We start from the raw sequence: 22,494 nt of genomic DNA, 5'->3' as shown, positions 1-22,494 counted from the left end.
GAAACAGAAAAGGCACACAACTGGCATGTACAGATGTTGCCTTTCCGAGCGGGGCTTAATGAATGGCTGAATACACTGCCACTTTTCTGCCACTGATTCAGTGACACAGTCTCAGGACAACTGTTCAGATACACTTTTTGATATCCTAGGACAAACTGTTAGCAGTTCTTGTCCCATGAACCTTATTAGGGTTTGTCCTTGGACATCAGACATAGGCATCTGAATGATCACACATTAGTGGTTTCTCCCAGGATTTCTCCCTGGATAAATTCAACATCTGCTTGCAGTCTGTGTAAGCCAGGTGCCTAACTACCCTCTAAACTCTCAACTTCAGTGATGAAGCATGGCATCATGTGAATGCCTCATGCCAATCCCAGGTACAGGAGGCAAAGTCCCACTCCCAGTGGCCTAGACACAAATTCAGGAAAGCACTATTAATTAGTGCTGAAAGGAAGGTTGTGGAAGCCAAGTCAAGCAGAGAAGGGGTAAACTAGTGGTTGTTAAGGGACTACAGGGAATCAGTGAGGTGAACCCCAATCAGCCATCAATAAAGGAAGAAGAAACAGCAACTCCCGGATCATTTTCCAGCAGTAATATTTGCAAAGAGAAGGGAACAGTGCACGCCCACCATATCTTGCCTGCCTAGCACACACTCACTGGCCACAAGAGAAGGGAAGCAAGCAGGCACAATCCCGCTGGAGTGGGTCACTCATCCACACTGCCGTGGGCAGCCAAACCTCAGTCATTGCCACACAGTGTGAGGCCCCAGCCCATGCTCCCCTGAGGGCTCCTGCTTTCTGCCATACTTCTGCCATTCTGCTGGTTTTAATGCCTGGCTTGGAAAACAAAACATCTGGGGCTTAAAATGGCTCAGCTGATGCTCTCTGAATCCAGCCAGCAGTTGTAGGGAAGACGACAATTTGTCCTGAAAGGGAAAACAAATGCATCTCACTGCAACAAGCCTCTTTCCAAGCTCCTAGATTAAGTTACTCTCTGGGGTCAGGGTGTCCTAAGCCAACCTCACAGCAGGAAATTCTGATAATATATCCAGCCTGCCCCTGTTGGACAGCTAGTGGGGAATAGTAAAAGAGAACTGGTTGTGAGGATATCCCAGCTACTCCAGTTCCAGTCTCTAGTAGGGGAAGTTGTAGGCCGCAGTCTAAGGGCATATATACTAAGACATTTTTGGAGGCGTAGAATGCAAGAAGACAGGGCATGTTTTCAAGGTGTTGCTCCCTAGGGCTGCCTGAGGTGGTGTGGATATGCCCAAAGGATGCTGGGTGGGTGCTAGATTCCTAAGGGGACACTCATGGCTTTCTTCAGTGGGAGTCACCACTAGAAAGGATGCAGGACATGCTTTCATAGCAGAACATGCTCCAAAGTCTATACCATACCAGAGTATCACAGTTGGGAGACACCATACCTTCATGCAAGGGAATGTGCTGCCCTGACTCTACCAGCACAGCCTCCAGGAGAGATGAGCTAGGGTCACCTGAGGACTTTGTCACCTTTATCCTAATTCTCTCTTTGGTGATGGTGAAATTCAGCTTGTTTCCAAGGTAAGAGACTCCTGTGACCTTTATTCTGTTGATGTCTTCTGGGCAGACAGGGTCAAAGTTCAGGCTGTTCTTTGTGATCCTATGAAAGGCAGAGGCAAATCAGTGGCCATGTGAGTTGATGCCATCCCTGCCAAAAGAGACATGGGCTATTGTTCTCCAAGCAGTGTTAATAATCTCTACATTTCTTCCCCTTTCCCTGCCTGAGGCTCAAGCAAAGACAGATCCTTTGTGGTATAGGCCACATGTCGACTTGTATGCCCTATATGTATTCTGTAATCTCCAGCCAGGCTTCTCCTAGAGCAAACCTCCTCAAATAGGGAGAGGCCCTCTGGGCATCCAAAATGTGCTGCAGTTTCCAGAAGGCAAACAAATAACTTTCCGCAAATAATAACCTCCGCACAGAGTGCGCTGGTATGGACCTCACACAACTCTTACAGCAGAAACCTGATCTTTTTTGCTCTTTGCATATTTTAATAATTTCTAGTGAGCCTATTTTTGCCAACTGGCTTTTTTCTTAGACAGTATTTCTCCGGTGTTCTCTATGGGTGGTGATGGATTCCCTAGCCCAGTGGTTTTTAACCTGTGGTCTGTGGACCCCCGGGGACTTGCAGACTGTATCTAAGCAGCTGGCAAAAGATGACTATGATCAATTAAAATGATGTGAATACCCACACTTACAATTCAAAGGAGTCCACACCTACATTTGAAATTTCCAAAGTGAAATTTTGAAATTTTTTTAGGGGTCCACAATTGAAAAAAGGTTGAAATCCATTGCTCTAGCATTGTGAAGGTCTTGACAGCACTTGAAAATGGCTCTAACCCATAGAACAGAGGCTGGTTCTAGAGAGCACTAATATAATCAGGGAATCTTTACCTTTAGGTCAATGATTTAACTCTGGCTTAGGACACTGGTGACAACTTTTACATTATTTTTATGAATCTTTTCATTATTTTTGTGGCTCACTCAGCTTCCGGGTTTTGTGTGCGACCAGAATTGGAAATCGTTAAAGCTATGACGTAAAAAGGCTAATGTCAAAAAGCTTATTTCCGCAAGGAAAGCTTGAAATATGAGAGTGACTGGTCACAGGAATATCCCACTTCAATTTTCAGGCTACAGAGTGGGTTGGAAAAGTACAGGTGCACATCCAAAACTGTTGGATACCTGCTTTAGCCAAACATCAGAACTAGATGTAAGCAAAACTGGAACATCAGATCTGAGTTTGTAAAACTTTGAACTGCGATCCAGATTTTATGGCTTGAGTCCACAGCTAAACCAAGCAACATGGCACCTAAATAGTTTTGAACATTGGACAAATTGAGGTTGGATTTCAGACGGGAAAGCGGCAGCTCAGATCCATGCCTACCAGCAATGGTAACTGTTCTTAACTCAGATCCCGACCACACGCTCCTGAGATTATGTCATTACAATACGACAGTATTCTTCTGGCGTATAGCAAAATGCAAAGCTCAACCAAACTCTTCAAGAATAGGCCTCACTGGATGTCTGTTTTGGATACTGGGTTGTGCTTTGGCTTTGAGATTCCCTCAGATCTATTAGACTAACATGTTCTCCAGGTGCTGTTTTAGGACCGTTAGTTTCTAATCTGGGTAGACTTTAGGTCAATTGTCTCAAGTATTTCTCTGAATCACAGTATCTCACCCATGTTTCCCTCAGATGTGCTGTAGCAGTGCTTATATCACTTCCTGGGTTCTGGGGGTGATTCCCTGACAGCTAATCTGGGTCCTGCGTTGGTACCCACAAGACCAGAATACTTGGTAATGGCCTCCGAGGTGAGCTAGGTAACTTAGCCAGCCACTGCTTCCTGCTTGTTGAATTGGCTCCATTTTTGTCTCGCCCAACTGTTGTTAGGCACACTCAGCAAGAGATTTCCCCTCCTCACGTGTGCCTCTTACTGTCGAGTTCCCCCCTGCGGCGTATTTCGGGCCCCTTTCACTGTTTACAGTTTTTCTGGAGCTTCAGGGAAGGTGTTATTCTTAACCCTGGAGGCTCCTGCCCTTATTTAGTATGGTGATATCTAGGCGTTTATTTCATTCCAACCCCATATTGATTCAGTTGGCTTTGCTCCACTCCAGGGCTGGATATAAATGTTGTGGCTGCAACCAGTTTTCACTGGAGATAAACCAGAAACAACTGCTTTCCTAAAAGGGCTTGGCTATTATTGCCATGTGCTGGTAAATCTTAAACAGATTGTCAGAGCCCCTCTGCAGAAGTGTATTTCTTTCCTGTCATGTCTCTCCTTGAATGTTGTTTGCCAGGATGTCTGTGTGTAAGCTGGAAGCTCCCCCGCACCCTCCTCAGCGATTAATCAGCCTCTTGGTGGTGAAGACTCACCTGTGGTATCAGTGGGTGAAACAAAGTTTTAGGTGAAGCAGCTGGTCACCAACAAGTGGATCTTGATCACCGGTAGATCTTGGAGCCTCTAGGAGTTGATCCGAGGCTGGGGTGGGGGCCTGAGTGCCCGCATGTGTGCACGCATGTGCTCCAACCCAGCAGGTCAGTCCGTGGGGAAGGGAAGGGGCAGGGGCTTGATTGAGGCCCCTGCAGTGAGGGACAGAGGCAGGAGCAGAGGTAAGTTGAGTGGAGCCCTGGCCAGGTGGGACTTACCTTCTGGGGAGGTGTACCCCCGAATATTTTTTTCTCCCTCTGCCTCGATCTGCCCCTGCCCTTCTTCCCCACAGACTTACCTGCTGGGTGGGGAGGGAGGGGAAAGGCAGGAGTGCATGGTAGACTTTGGGTTGCTTTGAAATGCCAAAGGTGATCTCCTGCTTAGAAAGGTTGGAGATATGAGCAACACTTGCCCGCAGAAGCTGGGGGGGCATAGCGGCGGTGAGCTCCTGCAGGTGTCCACAGCAGTGTTGGCAGTGGTGGGGAAGGGGCGGTGAGTGCCAACTGGCAGTCGGCAACCACCTGCAGACACCACTGGCAGCATTGACAGTGACCAGTGGTGATAGGCAACTGCCCGCAGATGCTGTCGGTGGTGTTAGGGTCAGGGGTGGCAAGTGTTGGCCGCCCACAGGCGTTGCCAGCAGCATTGGCAGTGCTTCTCTCAGGGGGTGCACCCATGTGCACCCTCTCTGCATCACCAGTGGTTGAAGACCACTGAACTAGACAGAAAGGAGAGAGCCCCTGTCTGCCTAAAACCATGTTCCTAACCAGCAAGGAGAGGAAAAGGGAGGCAGAAAGGAGCTTTATAAAATGGCACTTTGCTATAGCTTATTTTTACACCCTTTCTTCTGCCAGGAGAGGAACACTCATGTAGTATCTGAAGACAGGAAGGCTGAGGCATGGGACTGAAAGAAGCAAGACATCTGGGTCCTCTTCCCAGATCTGCAAGTAACTCACCATGCCACTTAGGGGAAGTCACTTTGTTCCTCTGATCTTCATTTTATCTCTTTTTATAATGGTAAAGTTTGTTGCTGCTACTACTGCTGCTACTATTATTATTCTAAGTGTGGTGTTAATTTTGAGTATTTAGAGTGCCCAGGCTGGTCAGTAGGGGACAGTAAGGAAGCAATAGTTTGTATCAACATGAAATAAAGAGGGGTGAGATTACACATTACACTTAGACTATATTAAGGGTGCTTAAAACACCAGTGTCCACACATTAAAGCTTGTTAACTCATGCTAAGTGAGTGTTTCAAAGTTACGTCATTTCAGGTAAACATCAACTCTGGGCCATGCTACCCAGCTCATGTTAGGCTAACTTCAATATGCTCCATGGAGATAAAATGAACATTTTGCAGTCCTTCAGCATCCCAGGATACACTGCTCTCAGCTCTGTCTCCCTGGCCCACCCCCACTCAGAGCAGGGAGAGAGCCCAGGTATCCTGGTTCCTAGCCATGCCTCTGCCCGCCAGCCCTCTAGTGGCAAATCGGAGCTGTGCCGGCAAGGAATGGTATTAACCCTTAATGTGTGACTGCTCATAACATGTTCTAACTTTAACACTGCTTAACGTTCCACAGATTTAGTATGGTCTAAGTGTAACACGTAATTTCACCCTTAGTATTATGTTCACCCCAGCCATGATGTTCTGGTCCTCTTAGTTCCACAGAAAGGGGAGCCCAGCCCTCCCTGGCAATGAAGGCTACTTTTAATATTTGCAGTGCTGAAAGTTCAACAGAGCTTTGTGTCCACTCAAGAAGTGACTTCCATGCACAATATTTTCCATACCTGTTTCCAAGAATCTGAGAACTGAAATCCAGCATATATTTCAAATAAACTATGAAGGCATTATCTAAGGGGGTGGTGGGAAAAATATATTTATCTCAAGTATAAAACATCAGTGCAGAGACTTAAAATATCACTCAAGCATCCTGCTTTGTAATTTTTTAAAATGCAGATATTGTGCAGCCTATACGCAAAGAAATGCGATTTTCTAGTTCTCCATTTTTTCAGAAGCATTTGTCTGTTTTTTTTACTCTTGGATTAATCACAATACCTGCAGAACAGGTGGCTTCAAGTCTTACTAGCCTCATCCACCCTTTGTTAGTGAAGGAGCTGGAGCTACTGCCTTCTCCTCTGCCTTGGCTAGGTCTGGGTAACCAAGGCAAGCACTTTTGCTGCTAAGGTATAGGATGCTCCAATGGTGTTCTCAGGGATCGAGAGACTATACTGAGGTTTCAAACTTCACTGAAGGTATTGATTTACAGAAGGTCTCATTGCTGGCCTGACTCTGTTCCCACTGAAGTCCATGCAGTGAGGTAACAGGACAACAAAGTACTTATGCAAATCCTCTGCAATTCACTGGTCACTGCCAGGGCCTTGGATTCCTGGGGGATTGTAAATCTCACTGTTTGTGTGTTACTTACAGAGAACTTTCAGAGGACATGGCTTGGAGGGGTAGGTGCTCAATCTGCAGCCTACTGGGAACAATCGCTGAACTACAGTCACATGTTTCTCACCTGAACCCCATGTATCCGAAGAGGACAGCTTGCAGGAAGCCACCCATCCCTGTCAGAAAATTCACGGCTCCAGACCCGTCTGAGTTCTCTGACCAGATCTGTCCCAAAGAACAAGAAAGAAGTGACTCACTGGTAGGGACAGGGGGGCCCAGCTGCTCTTTGTAAAATGACATGAGGATGGAAAACCATTCAGTAGTAGTGCAGCTGCTTGTCTGGCTCCTTCTCAGGGAGCCCAGGGAGTTGTGCCTTGTCCCAGAACTGAGGGGGGAAATGGAATATGGCCCTCTTCTCATTTGGTCCTGCTGATCTGGCACTGCGGGTGACGAGTAAGAGGGAAGTTATATTCTCCCTGCCTCACTGCCCCTCACCTAGCATGAAGAGAGAAAGTGCTGTGGTGAGGGGTGGATGTGACTTAAAGGGAAGTGGGAGCTGATGTCAAGCAGTCTCCTAGCCCTCTGAGCAGATGCATTGGGCTCCCCTGTCCTGGCTGCTTCTCCTAGATATGAGTAGATGGAGAGAGAGCTGAGGTGCCAAGGCACGTGATTCTGAGGCTTTACTCCTGCTCTCCCTGGCAGGCAGGGATGGAGACAGGTGGGAGTTAAATGCCCCCTCCCCCCCACACACACCTTCTGCCCACTCACAAGCATGCAGAGAGGCAGTCTTGCACTGATAATGATGACAATGCTGCACAGTAATGCAGTTAGTGTAGGGTCCAGTATGAGTGGACTGACCTTGAACGGCTCAGTGATGTTGCTGAAGCACTTGCCCAGTTGGCTCTGTGCCCTCTGGACCTCCTTCAGCTCCATCCAGCCTACCGCAAACATGCTCTGCAGGAGAAAGGACCAGGCTTGGGACCCACCATGGCCTCCCCAGTGTACTCTTGAAGGGTGCCTGCTGGGTGCTTTGCCAAGCCATGCAGAAGGCTCAGCCCTTTCACTCTGAAACAGCTTTTCTTGGCTGCTTACCCAAGTCATGGCTGGCCCATCCCGCTCAGTGACAGGTTCATACATCTCCAGGTCATTCCTTCGGACTTCGGGGCTCATGGGATACATCATAGGGAATCCCAGCAGGACAACATCCGCCTGTTTCACATGCTCACCTGGGGAATGGGACAGACAGAGGGTCCACCTACATATACCTAAGGAATGACTGGTGATGGGCTTTCCTGCCCTGGACTCTCAGATCCCCAGGGGAGTTTCCAGGGCCAGCTGCATTATCATTAAACCGAGCAAATTCAACTAGGCAGTCCTTGAAGACAATGGAGATGGGGACCATTTCAAGTGAATAAATATAATGCAGTTGGAACAGCAGTCTAGGCAAGGGAAGTGACTGCAGGTCAGAGGAAAGTTAGATAGAGACACTGAAACTTTCTGTTCACTGACAGAGCCTTTGGACAATGTGGTCTTAGCTGCTACATTCTCTGGAAGCTGGTTCAGGGCCAGGACATGACCAAACAGGCATGGTCACCACACGTGTTGGGCAGGCTGGGGAAATTACTGAAAACAAGGCAGCACGGAGCGGCCTACAAAAGTGTATGTGCCCATGCAAAACCTCCTAATCAAGAACAAGAAGGCACTTTCATGAGCCGATCAACTGAGTCAACTTCAATGTGCAGTGACTGGAACCAGGTCCTTCAAGACTGGCTAACTGTAGTGCTCTGCCTTGGAAACTCAGTCTGGATAAGCCAGATTCTGTTCTACCTATTAAGCATGTGAGTGGACTCGGGTACCTAGGTGTAATTCTGTTAGACCGGCTTGGCTCCCTAATAAACGCTCCTTAATGCAAATGGTGAGTGGGTCCTTCTTGTTGCTAGTTTTTTGTGACTCAGTCTTAAGAGTCAGATAATAATGTGTTACCAAAGTAAAATCAGGTGAAACAGAATGACACTTAGGCACCTAAGTCCATGTAAAGGCTCAGTAGGTGGAAGAAACTGGCCCAATGTGTGTACAGATATATTCAGTTAACAAAGACATCATCCTCAGCTAAAGAAAAGGTGCATTCCCCCAGCATTGTCTGCCCATTCCTTTCTTAAGTCAACTTTTTTTATAAGAGCCCTATGATGTGGAATAGCCCAGACAGTGCCAGACACCAGCTGAGGAATGAATGCCATTATAACAAGAACCGAGTTTCAGTGACCTGCCATTGCCACCAGCTTTCAACCAGCATCAGTACAGACATCTCCAGAACAGTATGAGGTCCACGATGCAATCGCTTGCCCTTAACCCCAGGTGGATATCATTGGGTCATTGATCTGTTATCCTCAGTGGCTAAATCAAAGCTCAGCTGCAGTACCCCCTCCCTACACCCCTCAACTCACCTGCACGGTACCCATCATACTCAGGGTGGTACTTCTTTTCAGTATCAAATGGCACCTTGACTTTTTTGGCAAACTCAAGCCATTCCTCAGGGACCGGTATCTGAAAGTCATGGGCCAGGTCAGCGGCAAAGTTTAAGCTGGAGGGAAGTGAAGAAAGGTAGTTTGTATTTGACCTAGTGAATGCATTCCTTTACAGGGCAAACTAGTGTAATAAAAGGAAAGCAGCTAGTCAAGCGAGACTCCCTGTAAAGGAAACAGAAAAATCAAAAGGGTGTGATTCTGAGCATGGGCACAAGAGAACAGCAGAGGCCCCCTGAAGCCTGGCTTTCTTCTTAAACTTGCCAGATCACTGAGCAGCAAGGAAGAGCCTGGAAGGATTGTACCATGTTGCTGTAAATCATGCATGTTACCTCCTCTGGGCCACGGCGTTGGTGTAAACGGAGTTATCGACCTGGTAGTGATATTCGTCTGGGGGCATGACACCTGGAGGGAGAGTGAGGAGACACTTCACACTATGGCACAGCTTGGACCAGTTCTGTGTTAAACCCCTTGCTCCTGGGAGAGGCATGAACTGTGAAACTTTTCTTTTCGAGAGGTCATTGCTTTGCTTTGTATTCTCTCTGGGTGGCTAGCGGAAGCAAGTTGTGATCCCAGCCCAGTTCTCTGTTTACACCTCTGACCAGTCCTAACAATGTCCCTGGTCCAGATGCCCGGCAGGTGAGGGAAAGGTTTCACCCTTATTGGTGGCCTTATTAAAGACCAACTTGGCTAACTACCGCTCTCTGCCTGAAGAAGCGAGCTTTGGTTCATGAAATCTTATGCTTGCTATATCTTATTTAGTTAGTCTTTACAGGTGCAAATCTACCTGCCTTCTTTTTAAAGAGGTCACAGGCTACCAGGGTAGGGAGACTGAGCTACTTTCTTATGAGACTCTCTAGGGGGAGTTTCCTTTATATCAGGGGTGAGGCTCACAGGCAGGGTGCAATGGATGAAGTATACATGCACAATACTTGCTATATAAATCAGTAAGTGCAGTTCCCTACTCCAGAGCAGTATTCATGTATCTTTCCCTCACACCAAGTTTGACTGCTGCCTTGGTAAGGGGTGGAAGGGGAGAAGAACATCCCTGCATGAGAGACCTCTACTTCTCAGTTGAGGAAGGCTCCCCGATATTTAAATATTACCATACTTTTTAAATCAACATGCCACCCTGAATAACTCACCTTGTTTTTGAAAGGCAGGAAGAAGAAGAAAAGATCTTTCCCTGAAAATACTACAATAAATTCTGGAGCTTATTGCTCCTGGGTGCCACATCCTGGTTGGCAGGGTCAACCTGCCAGCCAGCCTGGCCCTGCTCCCTCCAGCTCAAAATGTAGTAGAGGGGCTGGCTGGGCATGAGGGTGCTTCAGTGTGGGCCTAAGCTGGCAGGCAGCCCTCACACTGAAGCACTCTTATGCTTTAGCCAGCCCCATCAGCATCTACATGTGTGCTGCTGCAGAGTTTTTTACTCCACAGCAGGATAATATTTGTATTTACAAGTACTATCCTGCTGCAGGGTAAATTAGTAGACTCTAGCCTAATAGCTACTCCTCACAGCTCTACCAAAGCTGTGTCTCCTGATCTGCTATCCCAACTGCTTTCTTGCTCTTTTTTATCCCATGGGTGCAGACAAATGGTCCAGCTCCAAGCCCAGAGTGAAGGCATGTACCTTTTTCTTTGTGGCCCACTGCCCCTTGCCCAGCCATGGCAGGTGTAACTCCCCCATATCTCTCACCACACTAGGGAAGATGTGCCACTCTGCCACATGTATAGCTCATGCCAACATAGGTGCTGGTTTGAGGACAATAACAAATACCTCCTTCAGGGACTAAGTGAGCCCACACTTATTGTCATGTGGCACCTTCGCAGTACTGGCACCTGGGTCTCTGGAAAAAAAGGGCCACAGTACTAGGCCACCAACTCTGTCCCAGTACAGGTTTCCACTCCTGATAACAGCCACATTCTCTATTTCCCTAAACAGTTTGTCTTTACTAGAATGGGGGCAATGTTTATTTCCCTGGTCAGGCTCCTATGACACTGCTGGTTAAGGTACTCTCCCTCCAGGCATAGATGAGGAACTCCCCACGTTACAGCCCTCCTGTCTGACATGCAGTACAGAGAGTGCGGATTTAGTGATGGTGGCAGTGGACCTGCTCCAGCCACTTGCTGAGGACAGAGGGAGGCCGGTTCCAATTAAAACCTGTCAAAGTACCCTGTGAATGTGCGGGGGGTGGGTGTTACCCTCCATTGTAAGGTGGACAGGATGGCAGGGGCTTGAGTGCCTATGTATTCCCATTCAAAGAGACAGTGCTCCCATTCACTGAACTGAAGCAGATCCAGTCAGTCGAGCAGCAAGCTTTCACCTTTGGCGTCCTCTTCTGGAAACTAGCTGTCAGCAGGGAAGTACCTTTGATGTGGTAGCACTGCTCCTCCTCGCTCCACACCATTCTGCTGCACCAGTACTGGGACACTGCACCCACCAGATTCCAGCCTCCATCCTCCCTGAACAGCTTCGCATCCTGGAGAAGGAAGAGCCCAGAGAGGGAGTGGGAGGGAGAGGAGCCATGAGGAAGGAGACACAGAAACTCACACCCACGTAGAGAATGGGAGTTCAGTATCCATGATGGATACCAACACCAGAGCTCACTGGTTGGGATCATAGCAACTGTGTCCCCTCCTGGGAAATCAGCTATCAGCAGGGCACAGTTCCCAAGGAGGTCTGTGCGACACCTTGGATACCTGGGCAGTGCTGGGCAGCCTGGCCTTATGTGGTGTCCCTTCTTTCCCTGCCCCAGCATCTATACGAGGAAACCAGGACAAATTCAGTGCGAGCAGAGGCGGATGCAACCCTGTGGATTGCAGAAGTGGCACTGGGGCTGCATAAGAGTGTGTAACTTTCTTGTGGGGAAGTAATCACACCCATTCTCCAAGCAGCACAGCAGAGGGACGGTGGGTGGCCCACCCTTATGGAGAGAACAGCCCTTTGACCTGTTCTAAAGAATGCAATAAGCTTTTGCCAGAGGCCTGAGCCTGTTTAGTAATCAGAGGAAGACTCAGGCCCTTAGTACAAACAGCCTTGCAGACTACACTCTAGGTCTGTCTGTACAAAGCAGCATGTTCGCAGTGAAGGCAGGGCAGTATGCTTCTAACCTGAGTAAGCAGCTCACATCCAACACCAAACTCCTATAGGGGAACATAGGGAGCAGAGGAACATAGGACTGGAAGGGGCCTCCTGGGCTATCACATCCAGTCCCCTGCAATGGCAGGCAACCCTGTATCCAAAGAATCCTAAAATTCATCTATTTCTGTCCTTCCTGCACTAGAACCACAGTGGTAAAAAGCAGGGGAGACAGTGGCAATGTAAAGGCACAGGTATTTTAGGTTAACATGTGCTCAAGGGATCCTAGGATGAGGACTCTATTTTGTGCCAGAGGAAGGCAAAACCAACCCCAGTCCTTGCCCATCTGACCTTAGGGCCCTTTTGGTTCCAGATCTGGTGATGATCAGTTTTATTCTCAGTGGAAGGGCAAGACCCTCCAGGCAGGTACCTCATAGCTCGGACTTGAGCTGTTAACCTGAGTTCATACCCACTTCACCTTGTCTTCCCTGGTATTTTAACCTGATATGCAACACCCTTGTTTTGCAAGGTGGCCACACCTTAAGAGGCAGCCTAAAGAAAGCCTCATGCCAGCTCTGCCCACTTTAAGAGAAGGCAGGGTCCTACATGGGTGGGAAAAAAGATGGACAGCTGGAAAGATCAATGGGGACATTTCTTAGCTATGTGTGGGGTGTGGTTCCTTAGCTCATGTCAGAAAAAGGAAGGATGTATTTGGAGTGAGAGTAAGGGAAAGCTGAGAAAGGGGAACAAAATAGCAAGAGAAAAAGCTGCAGGACATATCAGTCATAGCAGGGGACAGGGTGAAGGAAAGGTTAGCCCTGGTGACAAGATGTCAGACCAGTCCAGCAAGACAGCCAGGGCTGAGGAAGGGGAAATATGCTTGCAAAGGGAAGAGGATAACCAAGAAGATCTGCTCTGGGACAAAAGGCTGAGAATCACAAGCAGCCTTCACATCTAAGCTTTCCAGGAGGCTGACATATCAGTCCCTTAGGCCTGCCCTCTTTTCTGTCCCACCCGTCCATGTGCTTTGGTTACCTGTGTGACATGGTAATACTGCTCAAAGGCCAGCAGGACGTCCCCAGTGATGTGAATTTCCTGAGCTCCATAGATCTTCTCCGGGCAGACCTCACAGCCTGTGGCTGCGCTCTCCCATGGGAACTTAGCACCCTGCCGGAGGGAAATACCCAGTGGGAGGCTGAGCATGGCTACCTGCCTGAGCACAGCACCACCTCTGCAGGTGCAGGCCCCCTGGCCAGGGCATTTTCTGCCAGCTCCCTAAGCCGGCAGGTTGGGCTCCTACCTTATATCCCAGCTCCTGTGCATTGCGCATGGCTCCATCTAGTGTCCTTATGCGGTACTCTAGGATGGCACGGGCTGCCTCTGGGTAGAACAGCAAGATGCTGGGGAACATCCAGGTGTCCTGAAAACAGAGAGTGGGCTTAGTGACATGAGGGAAGGCCCTGATGTGAGGAGTGGGTCTGGACACGGGGACTTATGCCAAGAATTGCACTCATTGCCTTGAGGGATCTAGGATCCATGCTTACAGCATGAGACCACAGTTGTCAAAGGTGACATTGTAATAAGTCAGAGCTGCTGCTCCTTTAATGTGGTAAAAGTAACATGAGGCAATTGTGGCCACACAGCTGTAGCCACAACTGCCTCAGGCATTTCATACTATGCCTGAGTATCCACCCCAATGCTGCTGCTGAATCCGGCTTGTGTCCTGCTGGGGAGGTCCAAGCAGTTCTCCTGGTATGCTCAGTGGGAAGATGTTCATGCAGTGGGCTGTGTGCTCAGGGATGCTGTGCAGCCAGGGGCAGGCTGACCAGCCAGACCAGTTACACTGGGAAAGGAGTGCTGCTCACACTGTGGATGCTCTACAGACAGAGGAGATGTTCTGAGCTGAGCATGGTCACAACTCAAGATTTCACGCTGCAGGAGCATGCTAATCCTGCCTATCTCCGGTCACCCATCAGGTTCTAAGTCATGTGGACAGGGTCTGGGCACAGCATGATCCCCATTCTCTAAAACGGGTGATACCAGCCATTCCCCCAGCCTCTGAGCACTATTAGATGCACACCCACACCCAACTGGCCACCTGGGTAGCGGGACATGGCCTTACTACAGCCTGGTACTGGGTCTTAGAGGGCCTGGGAGTGATGTAGACTAGAGATCTTGAACACACAGCTGGAAGTACAGCTGGGAACGCACCTGGTCCCAGAACACATGTCCCCAGTAGTCTTCTCCCTGTGTGCCATTGGATAACCCACCGGGACTGATCCCATGGAAAAGGAAGCCAGAAGACCCAAGGGGAGGAATAGCACTTAGCAGGTAATAGAGGCATCCATACACAGCCTGCTTCAAAGAGAGAGGTCCATCCACATCTATACAGCATCCCCTCCACCGTGCTGCCCAGGCCTGTGTGTGAGAGGAGTATAAGGAGCCAGCAGCAACCAGGGATATTCCTTCCTGGAAGTGCCTCTTCACTCCCTCCTCGCTCTCTGCCACTGCAGTCACGAACTCCCAGGATTGTTCCTGCTCTTCACCCAACAGGATCACGGCCTGTGGCACCGGGGTCCAGACCATGTGCACAGTGGGCTGGGGGCCCCCCTCTACTTCTGGGATCAAGGTTTTCCCATAGATGTATCTAGAAGAGGCATCAAACAGAGTGGAAAATTGCTGAGCCTGCTCAGTGTTTAGAAAGAAGAGCAGGGGGTACAAAATAAACTCTCCACAGGCCAGACCCTTTGCTGGGGTAAGCCAGTGTAGCTCTATTTATCTCAGCAGAGTTACATCAATTCATGGCAGTGGTAGTTCTGCCCTGTAATCTTGTACAGAATAGATCCCATTCAGCATACACTCCCCCTCCCCCTACACTGGGCCCTTGAAGAACTGAGCCAGTAGAGCCAGGAACTGAACCTAGATCTCCTGAGTCCCCACTTAGTACCTTTAATTGAGAGCACATTTACACTGCAGACTGCAGTCTCCATCTGCTGCTGTTTTATGGTATGGGAAGGGCAGCAGGGTACAGAAGGGGAAGGGGCAAGAAAACACAGGGATGGATACAGAAGATGGACAGATGACCGAGGGAAAAATTCCTTTCTGATTTGGGTTCTCCATTGAAACACCCTCTCTCCTCTCCTCTGCTGTTTAATTTGTCCCCTTTCTTCCTTCATGTGGTCATCTTCCATGAGCTTGTGAGGGGAATGCAGAATAATACCAATAGCAAAACATCTTCTCCTGGACAAGACCTGCCTGCAAGGTCTTGGAGAAGCCCAAGACTCTTCAGGGAAGGCACCAACTATCGGGACATTTGTGCTAACTGTTTTTAAAAAAATCATAGTAACGATAATGAATTTTCAGCTGAAGGCAAGTGAGGTGTTTTCCTGAGCTGGAGAGGGGTGGGTGGTTCTGGTCAGCAGGGAGACACCTGAATTCTCAGCTTTGGGTTCTCTGTCTTCTATTCTATCCAATGTTGCTGTTACAATCAAAGTGTCCACAGCCATGACACGTGGCACCTCCACAAGCATGGAGAGCCTTGGACATCCCCAAGAAGCTGGACTGTCAGGCCCTAATCCTCTAGAGAATGACTGATCCTCTTCAAGGTCACGTAGCCCTGGATGACAGAGGAGAACCCCAGCTGTTCTCTCTACTCTTGTCACTTACTTTACATTTGGAGAGGAGGAAAGTCCTTTCTTCCCTAGATTGCATCCCTGCTGGGAGAACCCTTCCATGGTCATACTCACTGAGCTCCTTGGTAATCCGGCCCCCGGTTAAAGTCCACATCTGGGCTCTTTGGGGTGAACTGAGTCTGGAGCTGCACTGTGATGGGCTGCCTTTTGGTCGTTGCTCGCTGGATGGTGATGCTGAAGGCCAGCAGGTGCACACGGGCATGGTGGGCATAGATCCTGTGGGTGGCTGTGTACTCAGGAGACTGAAGTACATGGCTGAAGGTCCCTGCAGACACACACAGAGCAATCCCTTGGAGCTTGCCTTCTCAGTCATTCCTGCCTGCTCTCTAGATTGTGGTCCTGGTTCGGTTATCAGAGCTGTATGGGGAGGACCCCTGTGCCTGTGTTGAAACCCACTGAGGATCTTTCTGTTTCAAGAGGGGAAGGGAGGGAGAAGTTTCATTGGAGCAGGTATCTGCACTGCACCCAGTTCCTCCAAGAAATATAAACTTCCCCAGTTTGGGGAAACCCCACAGGGATTTATTAGCTACATGCATTTATGTGCCTGGTCACAAAAGAAAGGACTGGATTTTAATGTCTTTACTGTCTGAGCCCCCAGGGTTTGGAATAGACTGCCACCAGAGGTGGTTCAAGCACCTACTTTGAATGCCTTCAAGAGACATTTGGATGTTCATCTTTCTGGGATCCTATAACCTCTGATGACTTCCTGCCCCTGGGGCAGGGGGCTGGACTCGATGATCTTCTGAGATCCCTTCCAGCCCTGAAGTCTGTGCAATCTATGAAATCTATGAAACCCCAACAGTAAACTCTGGATTTAGGCTTCCTGGGCCTGATTCTCTACTCACTCACACTAGCTTTCCACCCATGTAACTGAGCCTAGGATCAGTGGGCCTGTATACTTGAAATTCTGAATCTGAATTGTCCCACACTTGGGGATTCAAGATCTGGGCCACCTTTAGCCTTTTTTAAGTGTCCGGTGTTTAGACTGAGAGAGAGTGAAGTTAGATAATATGGTGACCTGGATCCTAAACTACATCCAGGCTCAAAGTTCTGACGCAGAGTCAGATCTACTGATCTACACTGGTTGTGTCTACATGAGCAGAGGACTTCCGATTGTTACTGTGCAGTAGTGTCCCCAAACATTTTTTTTCTGACGCTACTGAACAGTAACAATTGTCACAGATAGTGCCTTTCATGCTACGGCACAGCAGCAATGAGTTACTGCAATGAGTTACTGCAGGTTACAAGGGTGGGCGGATGAGAATAGGATGGGCTTCAACACAGACAAATGCAAGGTGATGCACCTCGGGCGGAACAACTGGCACCATACCTACAGGTTGGGGAACTCCCCTCTTGTCAGCACGGAGGTGGAAAGGGATCTGGGGGTCATCATTAACTCCAAGATGAACATGGGCCGGCAGTGTGGGGAGGCAGTCAGGAAGGCCAGCTGCACCTTGTCATGCATCCACAGATGCATCTCGAGCAGGTCCAAGGAGGTGATCCTCCCCCTCTATGCGGCACTGGTCAGGCCACAGCTGGAGTATTGCATCCAGTTCTGGGCGCCGCACTTCAAGAGGGATGTCGACGGCATGGAGAGGGTCCAGAGGAGGGCCACTCGTATGATCAGGGGGCAGCAGGGAAGGCCCTGTGAGGACAGGCTGCGGGACCTGAACCTGTTCAGCCTCCAAAAGAGAAGGCTGAGGGGGGATCTTGTGGCCTGTTATAAACTAGTCAGGGGGGATCAGCAGGCATTGGGGGAGTCACTGTTTCTCTGAGCACCGCCAGGAGTGACCAGGAATAACGGTCACAAGCTGGCAGAGGGTAGGTTTAGGCTAGATATCAGGAGGCACTACTTCACGGTCAGGGCGGCTAGGATCTGGAACCAACTTCAAAGGGATGTGGTGCAGGCTCCTACCCTGGGGGTGTTTAAGAGGAGGTTAGATGAACATCTTGCTGGGGTCATTTGACCCCAGTACTCTTTCCTGTCATGGCAGGGGGTCAGACTAGATGATCTGCTCAGGTCCCTTCTGACCCTAGAAACTATGCACAGTAGCTTGTTGCAACTGCACAGTAGCATCTCGTGTAGATGTGCCCACTGTCCACATTTGTGCTGGTACCATCTTTCCTAGAGCCACGTTTAAATGCCATTCTGGCTTGTGAGGTGCTGGTGATACAGTTTACCTGGCTGGGGCAGCCAGTGGTGCACTGTGTTATATACACTGTTCTACCAAATATCACAGGCAAACACCATTTATTTAACACAGTTCCAGCTTGTGCACAGACCTGGTCTGAAAATAGTCTTTTGTATTGCTTATTCTCAGGTTAAAGGGAAACTATCCATCCACTCCAACATGACCAGCCTTAAAAGTGTTAAGCTAAGGTGAAGCAAGTCCACAGCACTCAAGTAGGGTAAAATCCATTATCTCTTTGTATAGGAGTTTTCATTTTTCAAGATGTTAATCCACTAGTTTGTGAAACTAACCTCTGAATTTCTCAGCAGAGCTCTTCTAGCTGAATGTTCCCATGCATTTCACTGTTCCCAGACCCATTCATGTTTTTGGTCAATGGCAGCCAGTGATACCAGTGCACAGGCATGAAAGGAAACATGAAGGCATGTTCTGGATCCAGTAGAAATGTGGAGCCAAGCTCACTCTGGTCTTAGGCACATAAAAACCAAGGGACACATTGTTGAAATGATTGAGCAACAGGTTTAAAACAAACCAAAGGATATACTCTTTTATACAATACATAGTTACCCCATGGTGCTCGTTGACAACAGATATTATGTAGTAAAACCGAGTTCAAAATGGATTAGACCAATTTTTCGAGCATCGTTTCATTAGGGGCTGTTAAACATAGCAGTTGGGGATGTAGCCTCTGGCTCTGGACATCCCATACCCTGTGATGACTGTTAGTGGGAGAATGTGACACAGGACGAGTCACTCTACAAGTGCCCTGTTCCTTATATAATCCCTCAAAGGTAGGGGAGTCACATACACAGCCTGCACAGCTGTATCATCTGACCTGAGGGGGTTTATAGAAGTGTTGGGATTCAGTGGGGGAGAGTGGAGGCCCATCACCAAAAATATGAAGTCCAGAGTCCCGCTGGGGCTGTGTTTTGGTGGTGGGGGATGAGTGACAGCTGTGTTAAGCTGCTGGGCTCCCTGACACCACTTGCTCCACTGCATAGATCTGACCCACAAAGAACCACAGTCTGGATCTGACCCAGGAGGCTAAAGCAGTTTGAAACCCCTGCTCTATGGCACCCACTGCTTCTTACTGTTGGAGACATGATGCTGAGATAGATGGACATCTGGTCTAACTTAATATGGCAATTCCTTGCTCTCATAAGCCAATGGCGTTCTCCCAGAAGCCAGTGGAGTTACACTAGGGATGAGCAGGTCTCATGGAAGACTGAGAGGTCCTTCCTGACCCCATGGGAAAGGACAATGTTGGTAGGGAGTGAGTTAACTTCTTCAGAAGGGAGACACTGACAATAAGGGGAAAACAAGAGCTGACAAACAAGACATGATAGCACATGAAAGTAGCTGCCATGTGAAAGCTGGAGCCTTCACTGGTTACCTGTCCTGGTGTTCAAGGAGAAGATCTCGGTCACTTCATCCTTACTGGATACCTTCATTTTGACGTTGATGGGGCTGGGGACATCAGCGCGGTGAGTGTCCCCCACGGCCCCATTATAGATGCCATTTACATGGAGGATGTCCCTATACACTCGGGTGCCCAGATAGGCGTTGGTGACTGTCGGAAGAAGACGGGAGTCTGAGGGCAGTGCAGTGCAGCTGAATACAGTGGGATCATCTCCACTGTTGGCCATTGGTGCTTACTCTGAATGAGGAACGAAGAGAACCAGAGGTGTTGACTGAATAAGAGAGCACAGCAATGTGAACTTTTAATAGAGGCAGAAAACCCCAAGGTTAATGCAACATTATACTGGGGCCGGGCTGAGGCTGTGGAGTGGACTCTGGGCAGCAAGATGGCATCCACAATGGCCCTGCTTGTGGGATGGTGAGATACTCAGTTTGCTTTGTGATGACTTTATGAAGGGGCATTAGGGTCTTGCCGTGGTTTGTGGCTGGTGAGGAGATGTCTGCCAGCATGTTTGCCAGCATGTCTAGGAATGGTTTACCTTCAGTTTCTGACAGATGTGGGATTTCTGGCTTCTTCTCTTCTCAGAGGGCTCCAGCCTCCTGGTCCTTTGGCCTAGAGGATGGGAATAGCCATACAGCAAGTGAAAATGTTTCTGCCACATACAAACTCAGGGCTGTGGGTCATTTTCTGCCCTCTGTAAACTGCCCGTGAATTAGTACACAGCAAGTCTCTTCTCTGTTCTTAAGAGACACGGTGTTGTCTGGTCCTAGGTTTTCAGGTGACATCCCCAGTCCCCTGGGTCTGTGATCTTTAAGGCCTGGTCTGACTCCCCCTGAGGTCATTAGAAAGCCTCACGTTATCCTCAGTGGGGATCAGCACTAGTTGCTTGTTTTCTCTTTAGGGTCACTGCTTTTCTGTGACTTCCCATTCATCAGCTTCAGTGGCTTCTCATCAGTCCTGTGGCTCCCTGCCAGCTCTTCCCTTCTTCTATTGCCACATATGTGGAGTCTCTCTATTCATGCTCCTCCAACCTTGGCTCTTTTTAAACACAAGGTCTGCTCTGTTATCCCCCACTCACAGCTGGCCTGTGTTTCCTCCACTTCTCCCTTCCAGGAATGTCTCTACAGTTTTGTGGCATTACAGAGCCATTCTCTCCTCCTGGAGACTTTCCAGTCCCTATGTGAAACATCCCTATTTCTCCTGCTTGGGTGAATTGCACTCCAGCCATTTCAGCTGCCTTCTTACCACCTTGGACTCGTGCCTCAACCCCTCCCCTCTTCTTGCTTCTACATCTCTTTCCACACAAGATCTCACTGATTTCTTTCCAGAGAAAAGCAACAGCATATGACACTATCTTCCTCCTCCCTTTCCTCTTCTCTCCAGACTGATGAACCACTCCCTAGTGCCAGACACCTAGCACCATGCAGGTAGGGAGAGGGTGGTGGCTCAAGTCTGGGGCCTGTGATCTCTCCAGCAGGTCACATCATAATACAGAATTATACTGAGGTAAAACCGGCAGGGGCACTACAAGCTTTGTGGGACATGGCATTATGAGAGCATTGGCTGGGAGCTCATCTCCTATCGGTCTCTCTCCCCTAGTGCCATGCTGGCAGTCCGGAAAATCCCTCTGTTTCTGTTCATGCTTGGCAGCTGGCCTGTAAAACTTTCCTGGCTGTTTCCCTCTTGCCAGTGCCCCCCTCTGTACCCACACTTGGCAGCCACGGAGGCGAGGCAGGGAAGAATGAGCTCCTCGGCTTGTAGGAGAGCGAGCAGGGGAAAGCGGGGGGTTGCATCTTGCCTTTGGTTTGGGGGCTCAGCTGGCCTCTGACAGCTTGGGGCTGCGGCGGCGGCGGCTGCTGCGGCGGCTGTGGGGATCTGGGGAAGGGAGGGACAAGGGGTTGAAGGAAGTTACTGAGCTGAGCAGGGAGGAAGGAACTAACTTATTTTTTTAAGAAAAAACTTTGAGCCAGGTAGTCCTAGTTGGGTCTTGTGACCCGCACGCTGCGCCGCTGGTAACAGAGCTCGCTGCTCCAGCCACATCCTGGGGGCGGGGCCTAATAAAAAGCCTAGGGCTCAAGTTGCTGCAGGGGACTGGCCCGGCCCTGGAGGAGGAGCAGAGGGAGGCGCCTTTCCTAGCTCGTCTGTTACCTATTGCCTGGGCAGTGCAGCTCCAGGGAGTCCTGGCCGGGGCACAGCCCTCCCTGCTGTCCCATGAAGCCTGAGGGGGAGGTGTGCGTTAAGAAGGGGCTCGGTAAAAATGTACAGAGATTGCTGTGGCACACAAGAGGCAAGCAGAGGAATGAGGGCAAATGATTTCCCAGGCCACTGCAAAAGGGCAGAGGGAAGGGCAGAGCTCTCCGTTTCAGCACAGCATTTAGGCAGCCTTGTGCACCAGTAAGAAGCCAGAGAGGTGTCTTCAGGAGAGGGGATGAGTGAGAAATGATGAGACAGAGCAGGCTGAGACTGTGTCTTTCAGCATCAGTTAGAGCAGGGGTGGTCAAGCCCTGGCACATGTGCCACAAGCGCCGTGCGGTGCTGCTGTGCAGGGCGTGCCAGGGCAGGGGTGAAGGAAGCTGGGGGTTGTGGGAGGAGTGTGGTTGGAGCAGGGCTGTGAGTGAGGAGGGGAGAGGAGGATGGGGTCTGCACTGCCCCTGCTGAGCTGCCCCACCACAAACTCAGCTCAGCTGGAGGGGCTGGGCAGAAACAGCCCTGCACTGTCTGGGCAGATGGACTGGATGTGGGCCAGACACAATTGCAGAACTTTTTTCCCTGGGAAAGGTAAGACTGACCGCCCTCCTTCCCCCTCCCCATTCTCCAGTGCTCAGCACCACTCTTCCCCCACACTGGGGCACAGAGGGGTTTTGCCTTTTTAGTTATGTCTCTGCACTGCCTCAGTCAGTCCCAGACCAGGACCTGCATGCCCACCTGAGTCCCAGGATCCCAGAGTGAGACTGACCCTGTCACTGCCCCATGTCAAGCCCTCTGTGTTGGGTGCCAGCAGAAACACATCAGGGCACCCCTCACACAGCCCCCCCATTGAACCCTCCATCCAGGGTGCCCCCACTTACACCTGGAACCAGTGCTCCAATACTGCTGTCGCACGTGGAGACCTCCAGGGCCCTGCATCCTTATCACAGGGTGGCACTTCCCTAGAGCCAGCCCTCAGGACACTTCATCCCACTGCCCCATGGAATCGCATAGGCCCTGAACGTGCAACTGGGGGCAACCTATTAAGA

At 49.7% G+C, this 22,494-nt stretch overlaps 1 protein-coding gene across 1 annotated transcript; it reads right to left on the bottom strand.

Annotated features, from left to right (window-relative positions):
- Nucleotides 1–577: 577 nt before the first annotated feature.
- Nucleotides 578–21,258, bottom strand: PGGHG (protein-glucosylgalactosylhydroxylysine glucosidase). Its single transcript, XM_090032325.1, has 15 exons — nt 21,057–21,258; nt 19,797–19,870; nt 19,232–19,495; nt 15,704–15,914; nt 14,169–14,604; nt 13,258–13,377; nt 12,993–13,124; nt 11,247–11,358; nt 9,211–9,283; nt 8,801–8,937; nt 7,449–7,582; nt 7,215–7,310; nt 6,484–6,581; nt 1,424–1,638; nt 578–925 (listed from the first exon to the last, which is right to left on the bottom strand). The coding sequence occupies exons 3-15, from the start codon at nt 19,482–19,484 to the stop codon at nt 861–863; spliced, it is 2,082 nt and encodes a 693-aa protein (XP_089888451.1). The 5' UTR covers nt 19,485–19,495; nt 19,797–19,870; nt 21,057–21,258; the 3' UTR covers nt 578–860.
- Between the last annotated feature and the right edge of the window lie 1,236 nt (nt 21,259–22,494).

The sequence above is a fragment of the Crocodylus siamensis genome, chromosome 2 (genome assembly GCF_052110815.1).
Source record: "Crocodylus siamensis isolate JL-2025a chromosome 2, ASM5211081v1, whole genome shotgun sequence".
NCBI classification, from domain to species: Eukaryota; Metazoa; Chordata; order Crocodylia; family Crocodylidae; genus Crocodylus; species Crocodylus siamensis.
The sequence above is the reverse complement of the archived record's forward strand: the minus strand, read 5'-3'. Positions and strand labels throughout refer to the sequence as shown.